This window comes from Acomys minous (genome assembly GCF_964271855.1).
Source record: "Acomys minous genome assembly, chromosome: 19".
NCBI classification, from domain to species: Eukaryota; Metazoa; Chordata; class Mammalia; order Rodentia; family Muridae; genus Acomys; species Acomys minous.
Genome location: NC_140499.1, coordinates 61,910,354 through 61,935,620, shown reverse-complemented (window position 1 = coordinate 61,935,620; position 25,267 = coordinate 61,910,354). Strand labels below are relative to the sequence as shown.

General features: G+C 47.9%; 1 protein-coding gene across 2 annotated transcripts in view; it reads right to left on the bottom strand.

Annotated features, from left to right (window-relative positions):
• Positions 1–9,193: 9,193 nt before the first annotated feature.
• Positions 9,194–25,267, bottom strand: part of KCNN3 (potassium calcium-activated channel subfamily N member 3) — a 161,228-nt gene continuing 145,154 nt past the window's right edge. The window contains exons 8-9 of one of the 2 annotated variants that reach the window (XR_014776890.1): positions 22,602–23,256; positions 9,194–9,294 (exon numbers count right to left, since the gene is read on the bottom strand). Coding sequence is in view for 1 of the 2 variants with exons in the window: in XM_084769482.1 (XP_084625608.1) it covers positions 22,957–23,256 (300 nt within the window). In the remaining variant the exon portion in view is untranslated. Of the gene's footprint in view, positions 9,295–14,594; positions 23,257–25,267 lie in introns of those variants that run through there. The other variant, XM_084769482.1, reaches the window with a different exon arrangement.

Here is a 25,267-nt window from a genome sequence, read left to right as displayed (position 1 = left end):
GGTGGGGCTTTTGAGGGGGAAACGTAACAAGAGAAGGACCGGAAGCTGAAAAGATTGCGTCAGGTGTGTGGTGACTTCCGCTTTACAGAGTACCCGAGATCACGTGGACAAAGCAAAGGTTTATGTTGGCTCGGTTTCAGCTGCTTGGTCCTGCTGCTCTGGCTTGAGGTGTGGAAGGCCTGATCACCTCAGGGGAGCCAGGAAGCAAAGAAAGGCAGGCAGGCCTGAGGTCCCCACGTCCCTTTTGAAGTTGTGCTACTAGGTCACACATCCTGAAGGCCCCACTGCCTCCCATCAGTGTCACTGAGTGCTGACAGCGCCTTCACGCTTATGGATCTTTGGGGGAGGGGAACATTCCAGATCTTCTAGATCAAAAGTAGGATACTAGAAAGCTAAACTAACGCTTAGAAACTAGAGCTGCTGTCTGGAGGTGGCCGGTGGCCTTGAGCCCTACTTTGTCATTCTTTGCCAGTGGCTCTGCGCACACCAGGTCCCTGAAGTAGCTAGAACGCACAGGGGCTGCTTAGGACAAAGTGTTAGGGCTCTAGTTCCAAGCCCAGGGGAGGCCCCTGCTATGCTCACGGCTAGAGGAGCTGACGTCATTAATTCCATTCCGCCTCACTATTCACCCAAGGTGTCCTCTAGTGACGTAAGCAGGCGAACAGCCCTCAGAGGTAGACTCCATGGTAGACACAGTATAACACTTGATCAAGTGGAAAGCCCTAGACAGGAATATTCCAGTGCTCTCTACACAGGGGACCTGGAATAAAAACAGTAATAACGAACTGTTCTTGGCTGATCGCTTACTGTCTGTGATGGGCTGAATGCTTGTCTCCCAGAACTCATGTGTTGATGCGCTAATCCTGGTTGAGGGTGTTTGGAGAGGGGCTGTCTCTAGGACCTCTCAGACACCAGAGCTCTCAGGGAAAAAAAAATTAATATTTGTTATGTCACCCAGTCTACAGTATTTTTGTTACAGCACCATTTCTTGGCTATATTAATAGTATATTAAAAGAAACATAGGTGATATATAATACATATAACAAATTTATAAATTGAGCCCCTAACCATATTCTTATTTTTAAAATAATAAGAAGAAGCTGCAGAGATGGCTTAGTGGTTAAGAGTGCATACTGCTCTTGCAGAGGATCCAAGTTCAGTCCCCAGCACCCACAGGGGGACTGTGACTCCGGCTTCAGGGGATCAGACACCTCGGGCCTCTGCGGGCACCTGCTACTTGAGCACACGCCCTCACACACACATACAAACACGAATAATAAAAAAAAATTTTAAGTGTAAACAATAGAAGAAGTTTACTAATATCCTCTTCATAGGACTCCGGGAGCAGAGGCGCTAGTGTGGTCCATGGGATAGGTGTAGGCCACAGGGAAAATACACAGAAAGGCGGAGAACCCATCGAGACCCGTGAGCTGCTCCCAGTTCAGCCAATATCTACTGGGGGTCCTACTAGACAGTGCTTATTGGTGTTTAGGGCACAAAGATGTCCAAGATATGAATTCTACCTCCCATGGGATATTAAACTGGGCCACCCAAAAGATAAAGCTGTTTCAGTCTGATTAAACACAAATCAGGGCCCAGGATGGCGGTATTAGAATAGGCACAGGATGTGGGGCTGGGTTGCTGCCAATCCCAGTTTGCTATGCTCCTCGTGTGAAATGTGATTAATTGTGACACGCTTGTGGTACACACCTGTAGTTTTTTACTCGGGAGGCAAAGCAGGAAAGTTGCTTTAGCTCAGGAATTCAAAGCCAGCCTGACCAACATAGTAAGACTCTGCCCCACCATCTCGTGTGTGTGTGTGTGTGTGTGTGTGTGTGTAAAGTAAGAGAAGCTTGAAAGAAGCAGCTTGTTGAAACCTACTTGCTGCCATCTGTCTTATGTTATCAAATGTAAGTGTGTGTGTGTGTGACGCAAGCATGTGTGTTTGGGTGTGTGTGCATATTCATGTGTATGTGGGTACACGTGCACATGTGTGTGAAAGCGAGAGACCACCTCAAGATGTTCCTCAGGAGAGATGTCCTCCTGGTTTTTGGAAACAAGGTCTCACTGAGACCTGCGGCGCGCTGACTAAGCTAGGCTGCCTGGACACTGAGCAGGGCTCCTCCTCCTGCAGCGCTGGGATTGCCGATGAGCGTTGTCTGAGGCTTGAACTCTGCTTCTAAGGCTTGCATGGCAAGTACTTTACCAACTCAACCAGCTCCCCAAGCCTGTCCTGGAATGTTTGCTCCCCCTGCCTCAGTTTCCCAAACAGCTGGGATTACAGGCCTGTGCCACCAGGCCCAGTTTGAAAAGAATATTATTGACACACGGTAATAGCGCTTATGGGCCGCTTGCTCTGTGCCAAGCAGTTTTCCTATATTAGTTCATGTACAATTCACAGCAGCCCTATGAGGGCGACATTCTCTCCTATTCTCCTCTTTATTCCTTTGTACTGGGCGTACCAAGGTCAGGCTAGCAGAGGTGGGTCTCAGACCCAAGGTGTCTGGATCCAAAGCTTGTGGTCTCAGTAGCCAAGCCCAGCACAGACCCTCAGCTGCAGCCGTGCCAGGAGTCACTAGGTGTCTTTGGAATTAGTTGATTGCTTCAGCTTATCCTGGGAGGGTCTGAGGAGTTGGGAAGGACTTTATAGAAGTGGGTTTTACAACACATTTCCTCATGTTGGGTGACCCTCTTCCCTCCGCCCCCCCCCCCCGCTATAAAATTATTTTCATTTCCACTTCATAGCTGTAATTTTGCTACTGTTATGAATCATAATGTAAATTTCTGATATGCAGCCACTGTGAAAGGGGTCGCGACCCACATGTTGAAAACCACTTTAAAAGTCGAGGCCCACAGGAAACAGGTTTAGGAAGTTCAGTTGATTGCGCACCTGTGGCTCCAGGACCCGGTAGAGGGGGATGGGGAATACTAGGGTGTGTGTGGGTGATGAAGACAGGAAAACAGGAAGAGGAAAAATAGTAGGATCCTTGGCTGGTGGGTTGGGACCAACCTGTGTCAAGCTTAGACTCTGAAGAATCCAAGGTTAAATAACAGGCGCTCTGAACGTCATTTTCTTTATTCCAAGAATGTAGACATATTGAAGGAAAATTAGCATAAGCAGGAAAACAGGAAGATGACAATTTATAATTAAACTAGCTAGAAGCATGGTAGAGACGAGGGTTGACGGCTGGAAACTAGACGCACTGTGAACTGGTTTTTGTTCCTCCCACGAGCCTTCCTTGGGGCTAACTGAGAAGAAAGGCACAAGTCCCGGCCCTGGATGGAGAGGCCCATTTCAAGGCTAAGTGTCTGTTGCCGCCTCGAAGCCTGGTTACTCACTGGTGGGCGGTAGAATCCAGGAGCTGAGCGGCTGACTAGAGCGAGGATGCCCCAAGCAGTTCCCGGAGATGCCACCCCTTAGACCGCCTTCTCTGCTGGGGGCCGGGCGGGGAGGGGCGCCCTTTCCCCCAAGGCTTCCCCAGCACCCTGCCTTCCCTTTTAAATGTTCTTTGAGAACCACAGATCTCTGTGAAATTAGATGGGAAGGAAACATTTGTCAGTCCTAATGACTTTTTGATTACTGGGAGGACTGTCAGGCCCAAGCTCTGGAGGCAGAAAAGCCTCTTTAATCAGCTCGTGATGTGCTAGGCTCCTGGGGCGCAGTGTGAGCCTTGCCAGTAGCCGGCTTGCTGCGCAGCCCTCGGGATGCCATGGGGACTTCCTGCTTTCCTTATCGGTGCTGACAATCAGTAGCTGCAGGTGTGGCAAGTACTGGACACACTAGTCAGTAAGCGCAAACGAGGCAGGGGAGGAGGAAGCAAGCTCAATTTGAACACCAACAGGCACAAGCCAGGGGACCCTGGGGTGTGACCTCAGCTGCTGCATCTGCTCTTCATGGCCACCCACCTGCAAAAGAGTAATAATAATAATAATAATAATAATAATAATAATAATAATAATAATAATAATAATAATAATAATTTTTTTTTTGCAGGTGGGGAGACTGAGTTTGGAGATGGTGTGGGGTATTTACCTATGTCAGATCAAGACTTTCGTGCTTCTTGATTCAGTACTGTCTCAGCAGGGCGCCCCTTCCTTCTGTGCCCCTTTCTCCTGAGAGTCCCTTGTTGCAAAATACTCCTCGTCAAAGTTCCCCAGGATAAATTCCTACACTTACCTCAACTGCTTACCTGTCATTTAGGGAGATGGCTTTTGCTTCTAAGGTCCAAGTGACACCAAGGGACTCCAGGATCAATGTTTCGGCTTTACCCTGTTACCCTGCTTCTCTCGACTACTTTCCTATGCCCTTCACACGCCCTTGTGTCCTCTCGTGCCCTGCCGCACTGGACCAAAGGCTGTTGAAACACTAAATATAGCAGACATTAAAAAAGAGTGGCGAAGAACAGCCTCTGGTTTGCTGTGAAATGCTCCCTAAAGGCTCATGTGTTGAAGACTTCATTTCCGGGGCTACAGCGTTCAGAGGCCCATGGGTTATGGGAGGCCTGCCTTAGTCAAAGCATCTACCCAGTGCTGGACTTAGGATGGACTGCGAGACACTGTATATTGAGGGGACAAGGAGGGATGGAGGTGCAGGCAGACATGTATTTGCAGTGTAGTTTTTGCTGTTTTTATTTTATTTTATTTTATTTATTGTAAGTGAGTGCTTTATTTGCAGAAGAGGGCACCAGATCTCATTATAGATAGTTGTGAACCACCATGTGGTTGTTGGGAATTGAACTCAGGACCTCTGGAAGAGTAGGTGGCACCCTTAACCACTTAGCCATCTCTCCAGCCCTTGCTCTGGTTTTATTTTGTTTGTTTCAGTTTTTTAAAGCCAGTGTCTGTCTCATTTAAGTCAACTGGTCTCAGTGTTACCATGTAGCTGAGGCTGGCACTGAACTTTTGGTCCCTTCTTTCTCAGCCTCCCAAGCGCTGAGATTATAGGTGTAAGGCAACGCACCTGGCCTTCAGGGTGTTTTGTTCCCAGAATCCCGCCCTATCCCACCTCTTACTCATTTTCCTGCCTCTTGTTCAATTCTGCTAGAGGTTAATCATCTTTATTAGTCTTTCCAAAGGATCAACATCAGGCTTTTAAAAATATTATAGAATATTTACTATTATATATTCTATAATACTATATAACATTAAAAAATTAATTATCTTAGCCGAGCAGTGGTGGCGCACGCCTTTAATCCCAGCATCTGGGAGGCAGAGGCAGGCGATCACTGTGAGTTCGAGGCCAGTCTGGTTTACAAAGCGAGTCCAGGTCAGCCAAGGCTACACAGAGAAACCCTGTCTGGAAACACACACACACACACACACACACACACACACACACACACACACACACTAATTTTCTTTGCTTTTGTCTCTATTTGTTCAATTTGCTTTTCACCCATGTTGGCCTTGAACTTGCTTTGTAGCCCAGGTTGTTTTCAAAATCAGTGCAGTCCTCTTGCCTCATTCACTGAGTATAGGGATGGTAGGTGCGAGCTATATGCTTGGCTCCATCCTACTTTATTTAAGTTATTATGTTATTTACTTTTATTCCTTAAATTGTATTAAACTCGTTTTGAAATGCAGTGTCTCATTAATGTTTTGGTTTTCATATTTTAAAATTTCCATTATGATTTATTCTTTGATCCAGGAATCATTCATGCTTCTTAATTTCTGAAGGAATTCTTTCAGTTATAATTTTTGTTTGTTTTTCGAGACAGGGTCTCTCCGTGTAGCCCTGGCTGGTCTGGTCTCAAACTCACAGAGAACCACCTGCCTCTGCCCCCCACTGCACCCCGAGTACTGGGATTACAGGTGTGGACCACTGTGCCTGGCTCAGTTACAATTTTTGTTTTCCTCAGGTTTAGTATCTGTCACATTGTGGTCAGAAATTTTTGTTTGCATGGTCCCATTCCTTTAAAAATAGACTGAAGTTGGTTGGTCCCCATGTACTATGAAGAGGGTGTGCTACGTATTTCATGATTATTTAGCCATTTGGATGTTCTGTCCTTTCACAGTTTTTGTGTGCTTGACCTACCACATACTCAGAGATGTTAAAATGTAGCCCTATGGCTGCTTAATCTACCACATACTCAGAGATGTATGTAGCGCTATGGCTGTAAGCTTGTTTATGCTTTGCAGTGAGTCTATACTTTTGTTCTTCATGCTTTGCATTTATTGTCAAATGCCTATACACTGGCTGGGGAGTTTTCTAGATCAGTAAAGTGCTTGCCTTGCAAGCATGCAAACCTGAGTTTGAGACCCTAGAACCCAAGAGAGCGTGGGTTGTGGTGGCTACTTGTGATATAAGCACTTGAAGAGGCAGAGACAAATGATTCTCGGAGGCTTCTGGCTGGCCAACCTAGCCTATTTGGTGAGCACCAGGCCTGTGAGAGATCCTGTCTTAGAACCCAGACGCGCAGCATGTGAGGAACAACAGCCAAGTTTGTCCTTTGGCCTCTACCAGCTTGCACATACATGTGTGTGTTAGATCATGAAGCAGGCCCCCAAATAGCTTCTGACAATGTCCTGTGCGACATCCCTGGCCCAACCCAGGCCAGATGATTCAGTAAATAGAAACCTAAATTCCTCAGATACCTCATAATGTGGGCTTCTGGACGACAGGAAACCCACTACTTCCCTTCTTTGCCTCTCATGGTCAACTACAGTGGGCAAAGCACATCTAGCTCCGAATTAACCCAAACAGCATGCTTCAGCTCAAATATCGCCCCCTGCTGACTGTCATAGGAAGCCCACTAGCTTCTCCTTAGAGTTGCGTGTGTGTCTCTCTCTCCCTCCCTCCCTCCCCCGCCTCTCTCTCCTCTTGTGAGCCAGTCCAGCAGTTTGTCCAAGAAACTGTTTTTCTACCCAAGGGGTGGTCTAGTTTGATGGGTTTGCTCTGCTTGCTTACAGTGTGTGTGTGTGTGTGCGCGCGCGCGTGCGCACGCACGCGCACACACACACACAGTGCATTTAGAATTGTTATACTGAGTGAGTTAATCCAGAAGCAGAAAAACTCAAATGGTATATACTCACTTATATCTGCATACTAGCCCAAGGGGCATGTCCCACGAAAGCCTTCACTTACCAGGAAACTGAGACACGGGAAGACATTCTATTGGGACTCTAGATGAGAGAAGCATGGGAGAATGGCAAAGTAGAAGAATCCAGAGGGTCCTAGAAGCCTACAAGTAGAACATTATGATAGGCAGATTTGGGCCCAGGGGTCCCGCTCAAACTAAGGCACCAGCCAAGGACAATACAGGCGGTAAACCTTAAACCCCTACCCAGATCTAGCCAATGGTCAGAACATTCTCCACAGTAGAGTGGAGAGTGGGATATGACTTTCTCACATACTCTGGTGCCTCACCTTTGACCATGTCCCCTGGAGGGGGAGACCTGGTGGCACTCAGAGGAAGGACAGCAGGCTACCAAGAAGAGACTTGATACTCTATGAGCATATACAGGGGGAGGTAATTCCCCTCGGGAACAGTCATAGGGGAGGGGAATAAGGGGAAAATGGGAGGGAGGGAAGAATGGGAGGATACAAGGGATGGGATAACCATTGAGATGTAACAAGAATAAATTAATTAAAAAAAATAGAATTCTTATACTTTTGTTGTGAACCCTGTGATTTCTACATTAAACTCTTTCCCCCACCTGCTTATTTATGTAACTGTGCTCACTTTCTTTGGATTAACATATATTTGCAACTTTTAAAAGTCCTTTACCAGGCTGGAGAGATGGCTCGGCAATTGGGAGCACTGGCTTCTCCTCCTGAGCACGTGGGTCCAGCTCCCCAAACCTAAATGGCAGCTCACAACCACCTGTAGCTTTAGTTGCAGGTGATCAGGTGCTGTCTTCTGGCCTCTGATGGCACTAGGTACGCAAGTCCTGTATAGATACGCCTGCAGGCAAAACACTCACACACATGAAACAAAAAACAAAACCACAGTGCTTCTTCTTTCCGTGTTTTAGACACATTCCCTTTCTCCCTCCCTCCCTCCCTCCCTCCTTCCCTCCCTCCCTTCCTCCCCATCTGAGGCAGGGTCTCACCGCTGTAGCCAAGGCTTCCCTAGAATGTGAGAAGCTCCTAGCCTAACCCAGCCTCTCCAGTTTTTTACTATTGTAACCACAGGCATGTGCCAGCACTCACCTACCTTTTATTTTCCTCCATCCCTTCTTTCTTCTCTTCTCTCCTCTTCTCTCTCTTTCTCTCCTTCCCTTTTTCCTTCTCTTTCCTCCTTCTTCTTCCTCCCTCCTTCTTTTCCTTGCTCCCTACTTTCTCATCTCATTTTATAGCACAGGCTAGATTTGAACTCACTCTGTAGCCTAGGCTGACCCCAATCTCATGATGATCTTCTTCCTGCTCAGCCTCCGGAATGCTGGGGTCACAGGAAAGCTGCGTGAAGTCTAGCTAGCTGTGTTGCCCAGGCTGGGCTTGATCTTCTGTGCTCAAACAAGCCTCCTCGCCTCAGCCCGTTGTGTAGCTGGGACTCCAAACATACGGTCCTGTTCCCCTGTTCCAGGCTTTCAGAACGTTTTCTGAATAGCTTAGGTTTATGGTGAGGGGTGTTATAGAGGTCACAGGTGAACATAAGGGCACACAGTTAAGTCCTGGGGTGGTCTGAGTGAGGGGGTTTCTATCTATGAGGCCAGAGTACAGCACCCTCTCAGCAGGTGGGGGCTTTCACCAGCCAGGAAGCTTGCCACAGAAACCATCCCATAGACGTTTCCACAGATACTTCGTCATGTAGGCATGCTGGATTACTAATGCAGGCTCCAGCCCTGCTCCTTTTTTCAGAGTGGGAGTAGGTTGCTAATTAAGGCATGGCCTTTCTGGTGAGCAGCCCCCATCCTGGCGCTGTCCAGGTGCTCAGCAAGGCACACCTTGTTTGAGTAAAAGATACTCTCACAGCCCAGGAAGTTCTCTAAGATTTTAGGGGCCTTGAGTCAGGAACCAGAGTCAAAGGCAAGGTAGCGGAAAAGAAGAGCATGCAGCATTTAGGTTCTCAGCCAGGAGGCAGGGGCAGCAACCCATTGGGACCTCTTCTGCTCCCCTGTTCTTCCTCAGTCTTTAATGGTTTGGGCTTCATTCTCATGCTCCACTTCCCTATGCCAGGCCCTCCCGAGCCTGAGGGACTTTCCGAAAGCTCCAGCTTTGATGAGGCACCCTGGTTGTCTTCAGTTGGCTGTAGCCACCACAGATGAGGGAGCACGGGGTAGTGGGGGAGGGAGGAAGGTGAATTCACCAAAGGAAACCTCGTGCATTGCTGTCCAGAGGGTTGGGGGTAGCTGCTGTGGAGACAGCGAGTAAGTGTCCTTTGACTTTCTCAACCATATGCTCAAAAACACAACCGAAAAACAAAAAACAAAACAAAACAAAACAAACAAACAAAAAACACAACTGAAGATGCTGATCCCTCTAGTCTCTATTTTGATCATGGGTGGTGAGCATTTTCTTATTTGGACCGAAACCAAACAGGGTCCTCTGATGTCAAGTTTGTGAGCCAAGTAAACGTTGCATTGTTTTTTGTTTTTTTGTTTCCCTTTTTCACCTTTGGGCTTCCAGGAGACAGAACTGCATTTTAAGAGTTGCGATTAAGTGTAACTTATTTCTAGGGCCGGTGTGGGAGGGGAAACAGGTGTAAATTTCAAATTCAAGCTGCAAAAAGATGAAGTTAATCTGGGCTAATCTTATGCTGTTTGCAGTGGTGGTGACTACAACAAGGGCTAATAATCTTGACCACCATTAGCCCAATCCGCTGTGATGCTGGATAGACGCTTGGGTCATTTTTAATCATCTGATTTGGTGTTTCCTAGCTGCTGGTGGTGGTGGGGGTTCTTGTAGCTTTCTGTAAACTCCTTGAACTAACTTCTGAAAGTGGCCAGTGCCTCTGGAATATAAAAGCCATAGTGAATGAACCGAAGTCGTCGCAATAACGCACACCATTGCTCTCCAGGGGGAGACTGAGTGCTCAGCCTCGGATGTGTGGGTCGGCAAGCAGGGCCTCTTCTCTTTAACACTGTCAATAGCCAACTGCCGAGTAAGGATGAGGTTAAGGAGAAGTTGGTGAGGTCCTCTGTGTGTCTGGGCTTAATGGGCCAGCTCAGAAGGCGTCTTCAGAGCCAGGCGTGCTGGCACACGTCTCTGCAAGGCAGAGGCAGGTGGATCCTGAACTAAGGCCTGTTCCCGCTATGTGGTCAACCCTCACTCCCCTCAGGACATGGCTTTTGTCTTGTTTCTTCTATTTCCCAGTGAATTTAGGGAAGTTATCCCTCCTGAGCTGTCATTTCCTATGTGAACGGTGACGTGATGGTGACTTCTTATCGCCAACCTGATGGGATTTAGAATTACCTAGGTTACAAATTTATGGGATGTCTGGTGAAGGATGCCTGTTCTAAAGAGGTTTTACTGAATAAGGGTGGGGAAGGGGGGAAGAGCTGGGCTTCTGGACTGGATAGAAGTGAAGTAAGTGACTTGGGCATCAGCATCCACCGCTCTCTGCTTCCTGGCTGTGGGTACAATGTGACCAGCCACTTCAAGGTCCTGCCTTTCCCATCTTGATGGTCTGTGCTCATGAGCCAAAATAATCCCTTTTGTCATAGCAATGGGGACCTAATACAGGCAGCAAGGGCTGCGAGCTGGCTGGGTGGACAGCCCGCCCTGCTCATCAGCGCACACATTTCAGGGCCAGCACCTTGTCGCGTCTTCTGTTTTATTTACGGGTGTGAATGTTTTTGCCTGCGTCTGCGTATGTGTACCATGTGTGCGCCTGGTGCCCACGGACCAGAAGAGGGTGTCAGATCCCCTGGAACTGGAGTTACAGATGGTTGTGAGCTGCCGCTTGGGTGCTGGGAACTGGACTGAGGTTCTCTGCAGGAGCAGCCAGTGCTCTCAGCTGCTAAGACACCTCTCCAGCTTCCTCTCCCCTTGTTGCTTTTGACAGACACATACATGAGCCTTTTCCTGGATGTTGAGGCCATGTTTCTCCTCTCTTGAACTGTTCCTGTCCTGTTGACCTGCAGGAATCACTCTTACCCTTGACCTCCTGGATGCTACAGTGATTGAATTGTCTATTTGGAAGAACTGAGGCCACCTTTGCATTCTTTTTTTTTTTTTTTTTTTTTTTTTTGAGACAGGGTTTCTCTGTGTAGCCTTGGCTGTCCTAGACTTGTTTCGTGGACCAGGCTGGCCTCGAACTCACAGCGATCCGCCTGCCTCTGCCTCCTGAGTGCTGGGACTAAAGGTACACGCCACCACACCACACACAAATTACTTTTGCATTCTAATGCTCTGTTTTTCTAACACTTAATAATATTAATATAATAATGGCTCGATGACTTTATTTTAAAGATAAGAGACATAATTTTATTTATGGCTAGATATAGTTTTATAAAGAGAAATGGGTGTAACAGCAGCTGCACTTTTTCTGTTAAATTCAGCCCAAACCTGTGAGCATGGACAATGTCGGTGTGTTATTTTTAATTTTCACTCCCTTTCCCTAATAAAAGATGCCAGTTTGGTCCTCCCCCAATCCTTATTCAGAGGTAAGGCCAAAGAAAGATGGCTGAGCCAGGAGAAGCCGAGAAGCTAGTCAGACAAGCCACCGAGCCTGAATAACCTGGTGGCACTGGTCGCCTATGCAAACATCACTTGAATGCAAATTAGTGCAGGTTTATGGGCCCAAGAATGAAAAGAAAGGGCTTAAGCTGTGGTCACCACGTGACCTTTATAGCAACTGGTCTCCCCGCCACAGCCCTCTTCTCCCAGCCTCTCAGCTGGGTGAAAGCAAAGTTCTCAGAATCGTGGGGACAGGCTGGGCCCAAGCGGATGCGCTCGTCAGCGCCGGTTCCCACACGGCCAGTCCAGCTGACCCTCAGAAGCACGGGCAGGACCCAAGCACCACCCTAGATGTCCTGTTGGATCTACAGGGCTGAGGGACCGGCGTGGGTGTTTTCTAAAGCTCCTGAGGGGGTTCTACTGTGCAGCAAAGCCTCCTGCCTCTGCTCTGATGGATGGAGTCACTGCCTAGGGTGAATGCGAACATAGCTGTGCGTTTGCCTTTGGTGGCCGCTGGGTTAGAGTGAAGCCCTTTCAAGTGTCACTGTGTTGGAGGGAGTGATCTGAGTCAACACTGCCATTAGCCAGGGCAGCCTTGGTCTTACTGTAAAAAGCAGTCTTTTCCGGGGGGGGGGGTGTCGCTTTTCCTTCCTTCCTTCTTTCTTACTTTCCTTCTTTCTTTCTCTTTCCTTCCTTTCTCCTCTCTCTCTCTCTCTCTCTCTCTCTCTCTCTCCCCCCTAAATTAAAAATTCCTCCTTTATTGTTGTTGTTTGTTTTATTTTTGTGGTTTTTTTGTTTTTGTTTTTTGTGTTTGTTTGTTTGTTTGTTTTGAGATAGGGTTTTTCTGTGTAGCTCTGGCTGCCCTGTAGACCGGGCTGGCCTTGAACTCTGCCTCCTGAGTGCTGGAATTAAAGGCATGTGCTGCCACCAGCTGGTTAAAATATTCCTGTGTAAGAGGCTGGGGAGACGGGAGAGAAGGCTCAGTGGTTAAAGAGCCACCAGAGTTTAGATACTCAGAGCATACATAAACTCTGGGTGAGCTTGGCACCCACCTATAAATTCTGTGCTCTTGGAAGGCAAAGACAAAGGAAGCTGGCTGGGCAGAGCAGCCGAAACAGCAAGTTTTGGGTTCCGCCGAGAGACCCCACCTCAGTGACTGGATAGCACGGAGAGACACTAAGGAAGTCTCTAGACACCAGCCTCATACCTCCACATTCACGTGTGCACATGTGTCATCCACACATGTGCCCACACACTCAAGAACAGACGTATATATGTGTGCACACACATCAAAACAATTTTAATGCTGAACATTTAGCTCCAGCACTCTGAAGACCTTAAGTTTGGGTGGTCTGTCTAAAAAAAATGTAGGAAAACACTTGCTTAATTTTTAGGGGTCTGTGTGCATGTTGTTTCCCTCCTGTTTATTTGATGCTGTCATGTCACACCAGCACATGCCACAGCACATGTGCACACGTGTTCCTCAGTTTCCATTTGGGAGTGAAGAAGGCCACAGACTAAGCCCCTCTGAGGTCCCACTCCCATTGTTTGCACAGAGAAGAAAATGTAGCCCCCACCATCCTCCAATACCTCCCCACCAACACCACACACATAGTCTGATGCCCTAGGCTGTTAACAGGAACCCCAAGTCTTACCCATTACTAGCGGAACCCTGGGTCTCGCCCATTACTAGCTGCAGGGGGGAACTCAGTGGGTGCACCCCCAGGTGCTCAGGTTACCTGGCCCGGTTAACTCCTCATCTTAGCGAGTCACTTGGTGCCCAGCTTTCTGTGGTTCCATTTTTTTCACGGGGATAATGGGCATAATATTTGGCATCCTTTCTCCCAGGGGGACAGTTTCTTGACTCCTGGGGTCCTTATATGGAAATGTTACTGATTATAAACATAAGTAATGCTTGCTTAGTGATCATGGAGTCAGAAAATACACTTGCTTGTAGGGAATTTTTAGAAGAGACCTCTTAGGAACAAGCAATAGAAATATGGATGAGTTCTTGAAAATGTATTTTTGGTCTAAACCCTAGAAAAATTTCCAAATATTAAGTCATCTTCGTGAAAGCACCTAAGTTACGTGAGAATGATAAGTTTCTATCTAGAGCTCTGAAATTTTTATAGGAAGGAAAATGAGGATTCAGGGTATGACCTCAGCAACTCCGTTTCTCATGAATAAATATCTGGGTTCCCCGGCCAGTTTAGCAACAATCCTTTGTATGTGTCTGCAGCCTGGAGCTGCTTGACATGGTTGTCATTTGGGCTCCCAGATGCATGGCAGGGTCTTCCTGTTAACACCAAGTGCATGTGGCCACGTGTAACCACAGACGAAATTTCAAAGAGGCAGGTTGCCTTTGTGACTGCGGGACCCGGACTCTCTCCCTCAACCCTGGCTGCTGCCTGAGTGTCGCCACAGGCTGAGAGACAGATTTAACTGGTTTGAAGAAGTACACAAGGCATCCTTCAGCTCGAGAGCAGAGCCCTGGGAACCAGAGAATCCCTCTGCAGCTTTTGATCCCATCTTTCAAAGAGGTGGGGGCCGAAGCTCGGGCTGGGCGAATCACTGATCAGGTGGGGGCCAAGGCTCAGGCTGGGTGCATCACTGATCAGGTGGAGGCTAAGGCTCAGGCTGGGGCGCGTCACTGTTCAGGTGGGGGCTAGGCGCATCGCTGTGGGAAGGCAGGGCCCAGAGAGCTCCAGAGGGCTTGCTAGGGGCCTTCTGCCAGCTGCTTAAAACAGAGGCATCCTCCTGGACCAGGAGGAGGGGCTCCCTGTCAACCTTCACTGGTAGGTCAGGAGCTACATCAGCCACACGTCTGAGCCCCACCCCCTGTAAGAGAGAGTCTGCCTTTTTCCAGGACAGAAAGAACAACGCCAACCAAACCTTGTTGCCATGTGAGGATGAGGCCCTTCTGACTCAGATGTGTGAAAAGGTAGGTGCCCTGGGACTGGAGAGATGGCTCAGAGGTTAAGAGAGCTGACTGCTCTTCCAGTGGTCCTGAGTTCAATTCCCAGCAACCACATGGGGGCTCACAACCATCTACTGGCCTCTTCTGGTGTGCAGGTGTACATGCCAGCAGAGCACTGTATACATAATAAATAAAATAAATCTTAAAAAAAAAAGAAAGAAAAAGTAGGTGCCCAACTGAACAAAAATCTTAGAGTTGCATTGTAGAGACCACAGACATCAATTCTAATGTATGTCACAAGTCCCTTTACCCTTTCTTATTTGTATACTTCCTTCAAGGAAAACAGTCACTGAAACAGAAAAATATTTCTCAAATGGAAATTAGTTTCTTCTTTGGTGATTTATGAAAGTTTGCCACAATTTCATTCAAAGTTTTCAGGCATTTGCTTTTTTTTTAATCTTTTAATATCCTTTACCTTTTTAATAAAAAGTAAAAAACAAACAAAAAATACATCCATGTCCTGATTAGAACCTTTCTATGTAAAGATCTCACTAAACAAATAAACATAGGACCAAACAAAATAAGAAGCTGTGAATAGCAATATGATATATTATGAAGCATTTATATATGTATGTATATATTATATATGAATGTGCAGGTATATGTGTGTGCACCTATGTATGTATAAATATGTAAATATTTGCCTACATACACATCACACACACATACATATTTATACTGACCTCTTTAGATTGAAGTCCAAGGCACTTTTTACAATGAACAGGTTAAAGCCATTAATTTAGAACATAACTGTTTCTGGGTACATATCAATTTAGGGTGCCAGTATCAGAATTCACACCTCTCCTTGCCCACCTTGCTTGATGCAATGACCAGGAGGATAGTCTTAGGAATAGATTAGGAATGTGTCTGAACGCTGAACTGAGTTCTTTTTCTAGTCCCCAAGAGGAGAGTCCTCACTGGGAGGTGCTGGCTTCCTCATGCAGGGACAGGGGACCAAGGCTGTCCCTCTTCTGCAGTGTGCTGAGGAGAGAGACTCAGGAGCCGGCTATCCAAGGACTTGTCCATGGTGCTACCAATACTCTGAGGACCCACAACCATGGGCTAAAAGGAGGCTTTGAGGGCGGCTCAAGGCTGTGACTTGGGAGTTTTTCACATGGGAGGAGAGAAAGGCCACCCTCCTACTGATGTCACAGTTCCTGTATATCATTTAAACCGTGAAATACCAAATGGAACGTTGAGATGCAACCATCTTTATCCTTATATTCATATAAACCCATCTTTATTTATTTATTTACTTATTTTTTTAGCAATCATATAAGACTTGTCTATCATCAGACAATTTGGTAACTGCGGGCTGAGGAAGAAATCGCCGACTTTTTGAATTACTGGTTACCACTGCAGTGTGGGGAGGCCAGCACTTCTCCATCCTGGTTGCATACAGATCACCAGGAGCTCCAGTTAAACGCCAATTGTGATAAAGCGGGCTTGGCCTGGGGCCTGGGGATCTGTTTTCTAACAGGTGTAAGGGGGATGCGAATGCTGCCGGCCTGCACTTCTCACCCTGGAGTAGCAAGGATTAGCATATGGCTACACACATGAATTATTGCCCAGAGCCTGCTTCCTCCAAACCCTGGATTTGAGTTAGTTTCCTCGACTGCAGATGAGTTACAGCTTTGATGGGGAAAGGCCAGAATATATGTGTTCTCTGTACATGTAAACATCTTAGCTGGTCTACAAAGCGTTACAAGAAATCGCCGAAATAGACAGCTCCATTTTGAGCAGGAGATGTATAAAGAAACAAATCAATGTCTCTCAGTCAATTACCAAATTGAGAGTTAGCTCATTTCCATTATCCAGTGAGTAAGCAATGAACTAAAAACAGGTGCCCTGGAGTTCTGATGGCTTTTAATGGGGCTCAGCCTAGCATATAACTAACTGAGGGGTAACGCAATGCCGAGGGAAATAAACATGACTTGTGCAAACAAAGAGCCCCGGCTGATCTAGCCGACTGAAACTGGACATTGAGATATTTTGTCTGTCTTCGGCGTGTCTAACAGGAGCCATGGCGGCCCGAGCCTTACCTAGGCTGAAGTTCAGGGAAACTCTTTCCCAGGGCAGCACCTGTGGTTTCGCATGATCTGTGGATCTGTGTGCATTCCCAGAGGTTGTGGGGGCCCGGGGCGGGTGAAGAGGCAGGCAGGTGACTCTCCCCTGATGCTACTTAGTCTGCACCTCTCCAGGGTTATGCGGAAGTGACGCCAGGAGGCAAGATCCTCACCTGGCGATGTGCAGGCTTAGGGAAGGTGTCCTTCACCCACTGTGACATAGGCCCGGCCCCTGGCAACTCAAAGGAAGGAAGTCTGCAGCTGTACCCATGTGCCTGGGGTGCTGTACTGAGAAGAAGAAGGGGGTGGGGTTTCAGGAGGGGAGATGGGATGTTCAGACCCACCGGCACCCATGAGCGGACTGCAGGAACCTTGACCCGCCGCCCTCCTCCAGATTGCCAATTCAGAGAAGTGCACCTGCACCCCCAGTTCTCACTGGGGCCTGCCTGGAGAGAATTCTTATACAGGGAAACCCAACTTTAGAGTTTTGAGTATTTTGAGGCAAAGTAAACAAGACTCTTTTTTAAAATGCCCAATTCTGATATTGCCCGAGGAAAGCTGGTTGGCTGCGCCTGAGGCAAAAAAAAATTTACAGAATGGGCCCTTTGTATTTACATAGAAAGAGTCTACGCTTTTACTAAACTCACTGACAGCTACTAAAGGAGTGATGGCTTTAAAAATCGCTTCTGAAATGGCTTGATAGAATCTAGGGTAGAATTATTCTTCTGTGATCACCTCTGGGCTATTTTTGTCTCTACTCGTCAGTCTTGGAGAATGAGAATATGGCCGTCCATCCAGTGTGCTGTGGAACCAGGACCCTGGGTCTGGGAGTCGGGCAACCGCTAACAGTGATGTGTACTCAGAAACAGTCACCAGGGAGGCAGGCTGTCACTCAACCCGCTAGAGACTAGCTTGGTACAAAATGTTAATCGAAAGTTACAATATATTTTATAATATAGCAATATATTTCATATTTAAAATAAACTGTTATGCTTTCTCCTATCATTAAAAAATAGCAAGCAGTACAGAGGCAAGATGCAAATTCATACTGAAGCCCATCTGGTTTGGAATATAAACACTCCCATTTCTGATTTTGCTATGAAAATGGTTCTTCCATCAGCATCCTAAAGCTCGCATTTGTTGTCCTCTTGTGGCCAGCACAGAATGGAGAGTCTGGGACTAAATCAGTCGCGTCGTTGCGCCATTAAACACCGTGTATGATGAAGGTGGATCTGCTCTGACTGGGATCCAAAACCTGACATAGCAAGAGAGTGTCGTTTAGCCCCGTCCTCCCTCTGGGAAGCTGGATGTCAGCTGTTTCAATCAGATTCGTTTTGTATTTGCCACTGTTCTTATGTATGTGTGTGTGTGTTTTTTTTAATTTAATTTTTTTTTTTTTGCCAGAAATGTCAGCATCTCTTTGGAATCTTAACTAGAGGTTGGTATTGAATTTTGTGCTTTTCCTCCACCAGCTTGATTGGTCACAAGGTCTCTCCTCAGCCCAGGCCCGAGGTTACAGCTTCCAGAATACGTCTCTCGGTGTGTAAACAACTGTTGCAGGGCGCGTGGCACCTGGTTCGGAGGTCGTCGGTTGAAGAGTTGACAATGTTGTCCCGAGGGAACTCCAGTTTATGCTTGGGTGTTTCCAGTAATGGCGTAAGACAAAAAAGATCACAGTTACATCCCCCTTCCCCCTTCCGTGGTTGCCTATAGACCTCTGCGCAGAGCACTTGTTCATCAGCTGTCACCTATTTCAACAAAAAATCTACACATTCCTTGTCTGGTAGAGTTTACTGTCAGTGACTACTCATGCAGCCTGGCGCAAGCTTCCTTTTACCACAGGCAGACGCTATTGCTACCTGCTCCGTCCCCCCCACCCCTACCCCCTGGTCTCAGGGCTAGTTAATAATCCCATTTTCCAAATGTTTGTTTTGGCAGTAGTGGGGAAGGAAGAGATAGTGTCCAAGGCTGATCAAGCCGACGGGCTACGCAGGGACTGCTCATGCCTGCCAGGAAGCCTCCAGATTGCTAACAGACTGAAACCAAAGACCACGAAGTCAACAGGGACAGCAAGACGACCCACGGATGGAACCTTAGTCTGCTCTGGTAGCTTTGGGCGACTGCATGAAGCGGGGACCTCTTGGAGCATTTAAAAGCAGTAGCCTAGGGATCTGTAACCTGCTGGTAGTGCAGTGGCGTCACAGTGTCTCAGCTGGGTTTCTCTAGCAGCAGCCACGCTGTCTGTTTTGAGATGAAACACTGACTCTTAATTTGGGGCGCACTGTCATACTCTGGAGGAGGGGGGCTTCCAGAACCATGCGCAGCCCCTGCATTTCTCCCTGCAAATCACTCCCTATCTGATGTGCAGTAATTACTTTTTTGGTAACTTATCACTACATTCAAATGTTACATCTAAGCATGGACTAGCCAGTCAGTCAAGGCTGCAGTGCTAAGAATCCTGCTTTCCCTTTGTCCTCTACTGAATACTTTGAACTTAATGGTAACTCATCTTCACCTTTAAATACACACAAGTGGGGCAGGGCGGTGGTGGCGCACACCTTTAATCCCAGCACTTGGGAGGCAGGGGCAGGTGGATCTCTGTGAGTTCAAGGCCAGCCTGGTTTACAAAGCAAGTCCAGGACAGCCAGGGATCCACAGAGAAACCCTGTCTTGAAAAAAATTAAAATTAAAATTAAAATTAAATAGCCACAAGCTGAGATATATTGGCCGGATGTGTGACTCCAGTCTCTCATGTTCTGCCTGTTGTGATTTTGTCTCACCAGCTTTCTTCTTTGCAAGGAAATTACTGCAAAGTGAAGGAGCGGGGCGGGGAATCCCCAAACACATCAAAATCATTATTATTATTTTTTCAATACTAGTGCTGTTCCTTCTTGGCCTTTAATCACCCACTCAGTCCCAGAGGACGAACTTTCATGTACAATCTCTACATGTTCTAATTTACAAGGCTGCTGTCCCAGGACGGGACCCTGCTGGGGGGTCACAGTGGCTGGTGACTCATGGCTATGCCCCTGCCGTTCTTTCAGATCACGTCTAGAGACATGATGTCATGGAGTTATACATTATGAAGGTGGTAAGGATGGCTCGCAGACACTTCATGACAATTTATTGATGATGACCACACATGTGGCCTTTGAGCCAACGGTGCAGGATTTTTTTTTTTTTTTGGACTTCAATCTAAGGAGGAACGGGCTTCTAGTCGGGTGAATTGTCAACTGCTGCTATGTCCTGGAATCCCACTGAGCTCAGTGGCCTTAGAGTTATCACAGTTTCACATCCCTGACTTCACAGTACAAGAAGCTATAATATGGCTTAAGCAATGAGGGGGTGGCTCTATATTTTTTAATTCAAGTGTCCAGATATTGGGGGAAACATTGGAGTGTTTCTGTCTGCTACTGCGTTCCTGGCAAGGTGCTGGGAAGCCCTCTGCCCTTGGTCAGCCTCCCAGGAGTGGGCAGAATTCAACCAGCTCAGGGCTAGGAGTGGAATTACAGTAATTCATGGTTTTAAATTGTAGCCCAGTCTTGAGACTCAGACCCCTCCCACTACCACATAGCCTTAGAATCCACTTCCCCATCCGACTGAGATGCTCGGGGGAAGCAGAATCAGCCAAGAGATACAGGAGTATGCCTGGGTGAGCTGTAACCAGGATCCTCAAGGCCTGGGTCATCGAAAGTTGATTGCATTTGCAAGAGAATTATTACTTCCCTCATGAAGCTGAAACACTAGGACAGAGAAACAGCGGTTCATTTACCCTTACAGAGCCAACCTTCAGGTCCTGTCATGTTTTTTTCCCCGAGGTATATCCTTTTGCTAGAGATAAAACCACACATGGCTATTGGCACTACCAGTGGACCAGGCCACCCTACAAATGCCCACATGTCTCTCCAGCGCTGGTGGTACCCTCCTGGAAACAACTCCAGCCATCCTCTTGTCTAGCATTGCCAGCTTGGTCTTCAGGGTTTACTTAACAACGATATCAATAAACAGATTTTAGTCTATATCCAGACCGGGATGGAGCCAGGGCAGGAGAAGCAATGGGATCCTGCATGTCATTTGTGTGAAATGGAGACTGTACCCCTAGATGTGCCATTGCTTATGGCCACACAGCAAGGGACCACAGCAGGACTTAAAGGGAGAGAGAGAGAGAGCAGGGGGCAACAGTTGAAGTGGGCCCATCTGTCGCCTTCATCTTGTGAGATGCAAACCAGTGCTACAAAGAAGGTACATGCCTATTTCGTGTGCGTGTATATTTGCCTGTAGGTGTGGTTAAACTGAAAACAGGAATATCATTTTTGGGATAAAAATAATCTTTCAGATAATTAATAATTAAAAGAACAAGTAAAAAAGAATTAAACGCTAACGACCAATGTGGCCTCTCTGGTGTGCAAAACAGCTAATGAAAAGGCTCAAGGGAGTGATCAAGACAGGCCATTAAGAAGACAGGCCATTAAGACAACAGCAGCAGGCTGGGGTGTGGCTGAGTGGGAATAGCACTTGTTTAACATGTATGAAGCCGCAGGTCTGGTCTCTAGCACTGCAAAACAAAACACGAGACAGCAACAGAAAGACAAACAAGAGGCTTAGCATAAACAAACAAACAAAAAGCCAAAGAGTGGCCTCCATGCCACAGGTGTCTACCTCGCTGTCCAGCAATTCCCTATCCTGGGAGGACCAGGCCCAGCACTGCACAAGAAAAATCCGCACAGGAAGGTGGGGCCTCCAACGTGGCCGAGATAGCATCTCACAGGGCTATTCTCACAGATAGCATCCTTTTGTCCTACCAATATTCCACATACACTTTCATACAAGCAGAAAGCAAAGACCTCTGAATGGGAGAAGTGATAAATGACTCAGCAGCTTTCACACAACAGCCGTGTGTATGGTCAGATCATGGAGCAATGAAAACAACAAACAAACAACAAAACAAAACAAAACAGCATGCGAATGCTGTCCTTATCCTGGATCTGGCTTTTCTGGAGTCTCTTGGAGTTTGAGATTCAATGGAGTAGACTTTGCCCCAAGATGAACATGGAGCAATAGGAACAGGCTTCTAGCAAATGCGGCCTCTCATTTTACACACAAGTTTCCCCCGGGGCTCCTTGTGTTCTCACAGTGTTTCATTTTGAGGTGACTTCAGGTAAGGTAGAAGGGACCACAGGAGCCACTCTCTACCCTTCTCCTCCCGACTCAGCTGGGGGGGGGGGAGCACTGACCCTTCCCCACTTCTACATCTCAGGCTGGAGCCTGCTGCTCGGTGAAGATGCCTCAGCGGAGGCCCAGACAATGGTTCTGTTCACTACAGTGGCACTGGGCACACTTGCCCCCTCATCTCCCCCATACAGATACCTGGTGACTCAGGGTCCACTGGCATACAGCTTACCTGCCAGAAGAAAACTTCAAAAGCTATTTTTTGTTTGCTTGTTTGTTTTTAAAAATCTGCTTATCTCTCCAGGATGCCAACAGTTTGGGGTTGGCATATATTTGAATCAGGCAGGATGCATGCCCAGGGCACTGGGAAGGAGAGATCTGCATCTTCAGTGAAGCCCAAGATAGGCCCATACCTGCCAGCTAACTTCCTCAATTAGGTACACCCCAAACTTCATCTCAATGCAGATTTAGAGCTTGCTTACTATGTGCAAGGCAAGGTAGCAGGTCTCTTTCATCTGGGCTCAGCTCAAACAAACAAACAAACAAACAAACGGCCTGGATTGGACATCTGTGTGTGTGTGTCAGATATTATTACTGGATGGAAAATCTGGCTTTTTATTAATCTATGTCCCCCCCCCCAAGTCTAATTTGGGTGTGTCCATTTTGGAAAGTTCCAGGCATCTCTCTTTTACTTTTATCACCCAGAGGCTTCCTTAGACCAAAGGACAGAGAGAGGTGTGCTGAGGTCCCAAGGCAGCCAGGAGCCCATTCCCCAAACCTGGCACCACTCTTGCCCGACGCACCCCACTTTGGCTGGCTTCACTCTCACCTGCTTTAGGGTGGCTGCCCCTCCCCCCACCTCCCTGTGAAAACCTGAGATTGAGCAGGGATCTCTCTGTTCTCCGCCACCTGTGCAGCAAGGGCCCTGACGGAGGCGCCGCTTCCTGTCACCTCCTCTTCCAGCTCCCAAGTAGAGGCACCTAAACAGAGATTAGATTTCTGGTTTCAAGGCATATCGAACAAAGCACGCTGAAAGAACGTGAGTTAGCTCCTCAGCTTCGGGTCTCTCTTCTTTCCGTCCCCTGGTCTGAAACGGTCCAGTCCTCGGCAGCAAAGCGACCAGGAGAGAGTTGATTTGCATCTTAAGACCTATGGGTAATGCTTCTGGAGTGGGGAAGTTTTATTTAGCAACTGCTCGAACTTGTGTACGGGGTTGGGAAGGAGGTGGAGCTGATCCCGATTGGGCTGTCACCGGGAGGTGGCGCGTGGCTGGTTCCCACTGCCACACTGATGCCCCGGGCCTCCACGAAGGCAGTGAGCAGCTGCTGCTGCTGCTGGCGCAGGGTGTCTGCGATGAGCAGGGGTAGGGAATTGAAGCTGGCCGTGAGGTGCTCCAGCTTGGACTCCAGGCTGCTGATCTGCTTTTCCAAGTCTTCGCTTCGGTCATTGAGCTCCGTGATTAAGTCATACATGACGTTCTGCATCTGTGGGGAGACATGGTGGGAGACAGAAAGGAGACCATCACCACAGGGAAGTCGGCCATGGGAAGACAAGAAGGCCACCACCTTGCGGCAGGAGCCACCTCTGCCCCAGCTGTGTCACCACAGGAGAACTCCAGAACTTTTCAGGTAGACAGGCTGAGGTGGGCACTTTTTTTTTCTTCCTCCCTTCTTCTTCTTCTTCTTTTTTTTTTAACCATGCAACAAAACCTTTATTAACATTTTTAACAGAGGTTCAGCTATTATTGAAACTTGTAATTTCTAAACTTAAATTGGCACAAATGGCTAGAGTGTAGAGTGATGCCATCACTGCCCACAGGGAATGCAGACTTAAGGACCGGGTATCAGTGTCCAATTTTATAATTTGTTTCTCGTTTTGTTCTTCTGAGACAGAGCCTCACTGTGTAACCCTGGATAGCCTGGAACTCAGGATGTAGACCCAGCTGGCCTTGAACTCACAGAGGTCTGCCTGCTTCAGCTTCCTGAGTGCTGGGATTAAAGGTGTGCACCATCGTACCCAACTCAGTTATCAGTTTTAAGCGGCAAATACACGTGGAAGAAAAGAAATGTTCCTTTTTTCTTCAATGGACTACGGCTCTAAATGGTTCTCAGATTCACACAGAGTGCTGGCATCTAATGACTCAAGAGAAGACGCTGAGGTCCAGGGGGGAGGGGATGGCGAATGCCGTAGACTCATAATTAATAAGTCGAGGTTCAAGTGCAGGTCTTCGGCTCACTAGCAGGCCACTTAACTTCCCCTACCCCAGCATCCTAATAAAACTGGAGTTAATAACGACACATAGTTATGAGATCGCATCCCCTCCCCCACCTCTGTCTATCCAGCAGCCAGAATATAAAATGTAATTAGTGCCTCAGCCATGATCCTGGACCAGAACAGGCTGCCCTGCAGCCATCCATCTGCTCTTCGGCCTGGAACGGGTTGTCCCACCTGCCTGAGGTCTTGGTTGATTCCCTAACTCCTGACTCCTCTGAGCAGTCATGCCTCCAACGCTGCCTGGCAAATGCTGCCTTGAGGGCACTCCTGATGCCTCCTGCCCCCCCTCCCCTGTCACACAGTGCTCTTGGGTCCCACTTGCTATCAGAGCTCTCTGCACAAACACCCTGTGGCCCGTGTGCTGGCTGCAGAACCGTAGACAACACATAACCACTGATTGGCGAGCACCATGAATGTTGGTTCCCAGAGGTAAAGAGGTTCTGATGACCCCCGTGGCCATGTGGGGTCAGTGGGTGGGTGGCGTTTGAAAATAGGTCTGCGGGATACGATATGCCAGTGACACCTTAATTTCATTTCACTGGGCATGGCTCTAGGACAGTGGTTCTCAACCTGTGGGTCGCGACCCCTTTGCGGACGACATATCAGATATCCCGTATATCAGATACGTACACGATGATTCATAACAGTAGCCAAATTACAGTTTGGGGGAGGCAATGAAATACATTTTGTGTTGCGGGCGGAAACCACATAAGGGTCGCAGCATCAGGAAGGTTGAGAGCTTCTGCTCTAGGAGGATGTGGAGGCCACAGTGACCGGAAGAGCATGAGGCAGGATGAGAGCGAAGCAGAGGATAGGGGGCAGGGAGCGGAGCACACAGGGGGCGGCGGCGGTGAAACCGCCAGAGCGCCCCAGCCCCCTGCCTGCAGCCGGAATTTTGGAGGAACGTGTCTGAAGACAGCTCCTCTCCAGTCAGCTCTGCCCTCCCAGGGAAAGGGTGACCTGGGAAATCAAGCGCCTCGTCACAGGGGACGGTTCCCTCAGAACGGATGAAGCACAGGGGCACCCTGAGGGGCTCCAGCGTGTGACTGCGTGGTGGTCATCTTGCTCCTCTGGGTTCCTTATCTGTGTTCGTCATCAGCACCGCCATTTTTGAAACCTCCACAGCTCACCAAGTGGGTTTACAGTTCCTATCTCCTCAGATGGTGGGAATGGTTTTTACAGTCCAGTTGAAGAAACTGAAGGCATCGGGTAAAGGGGTCA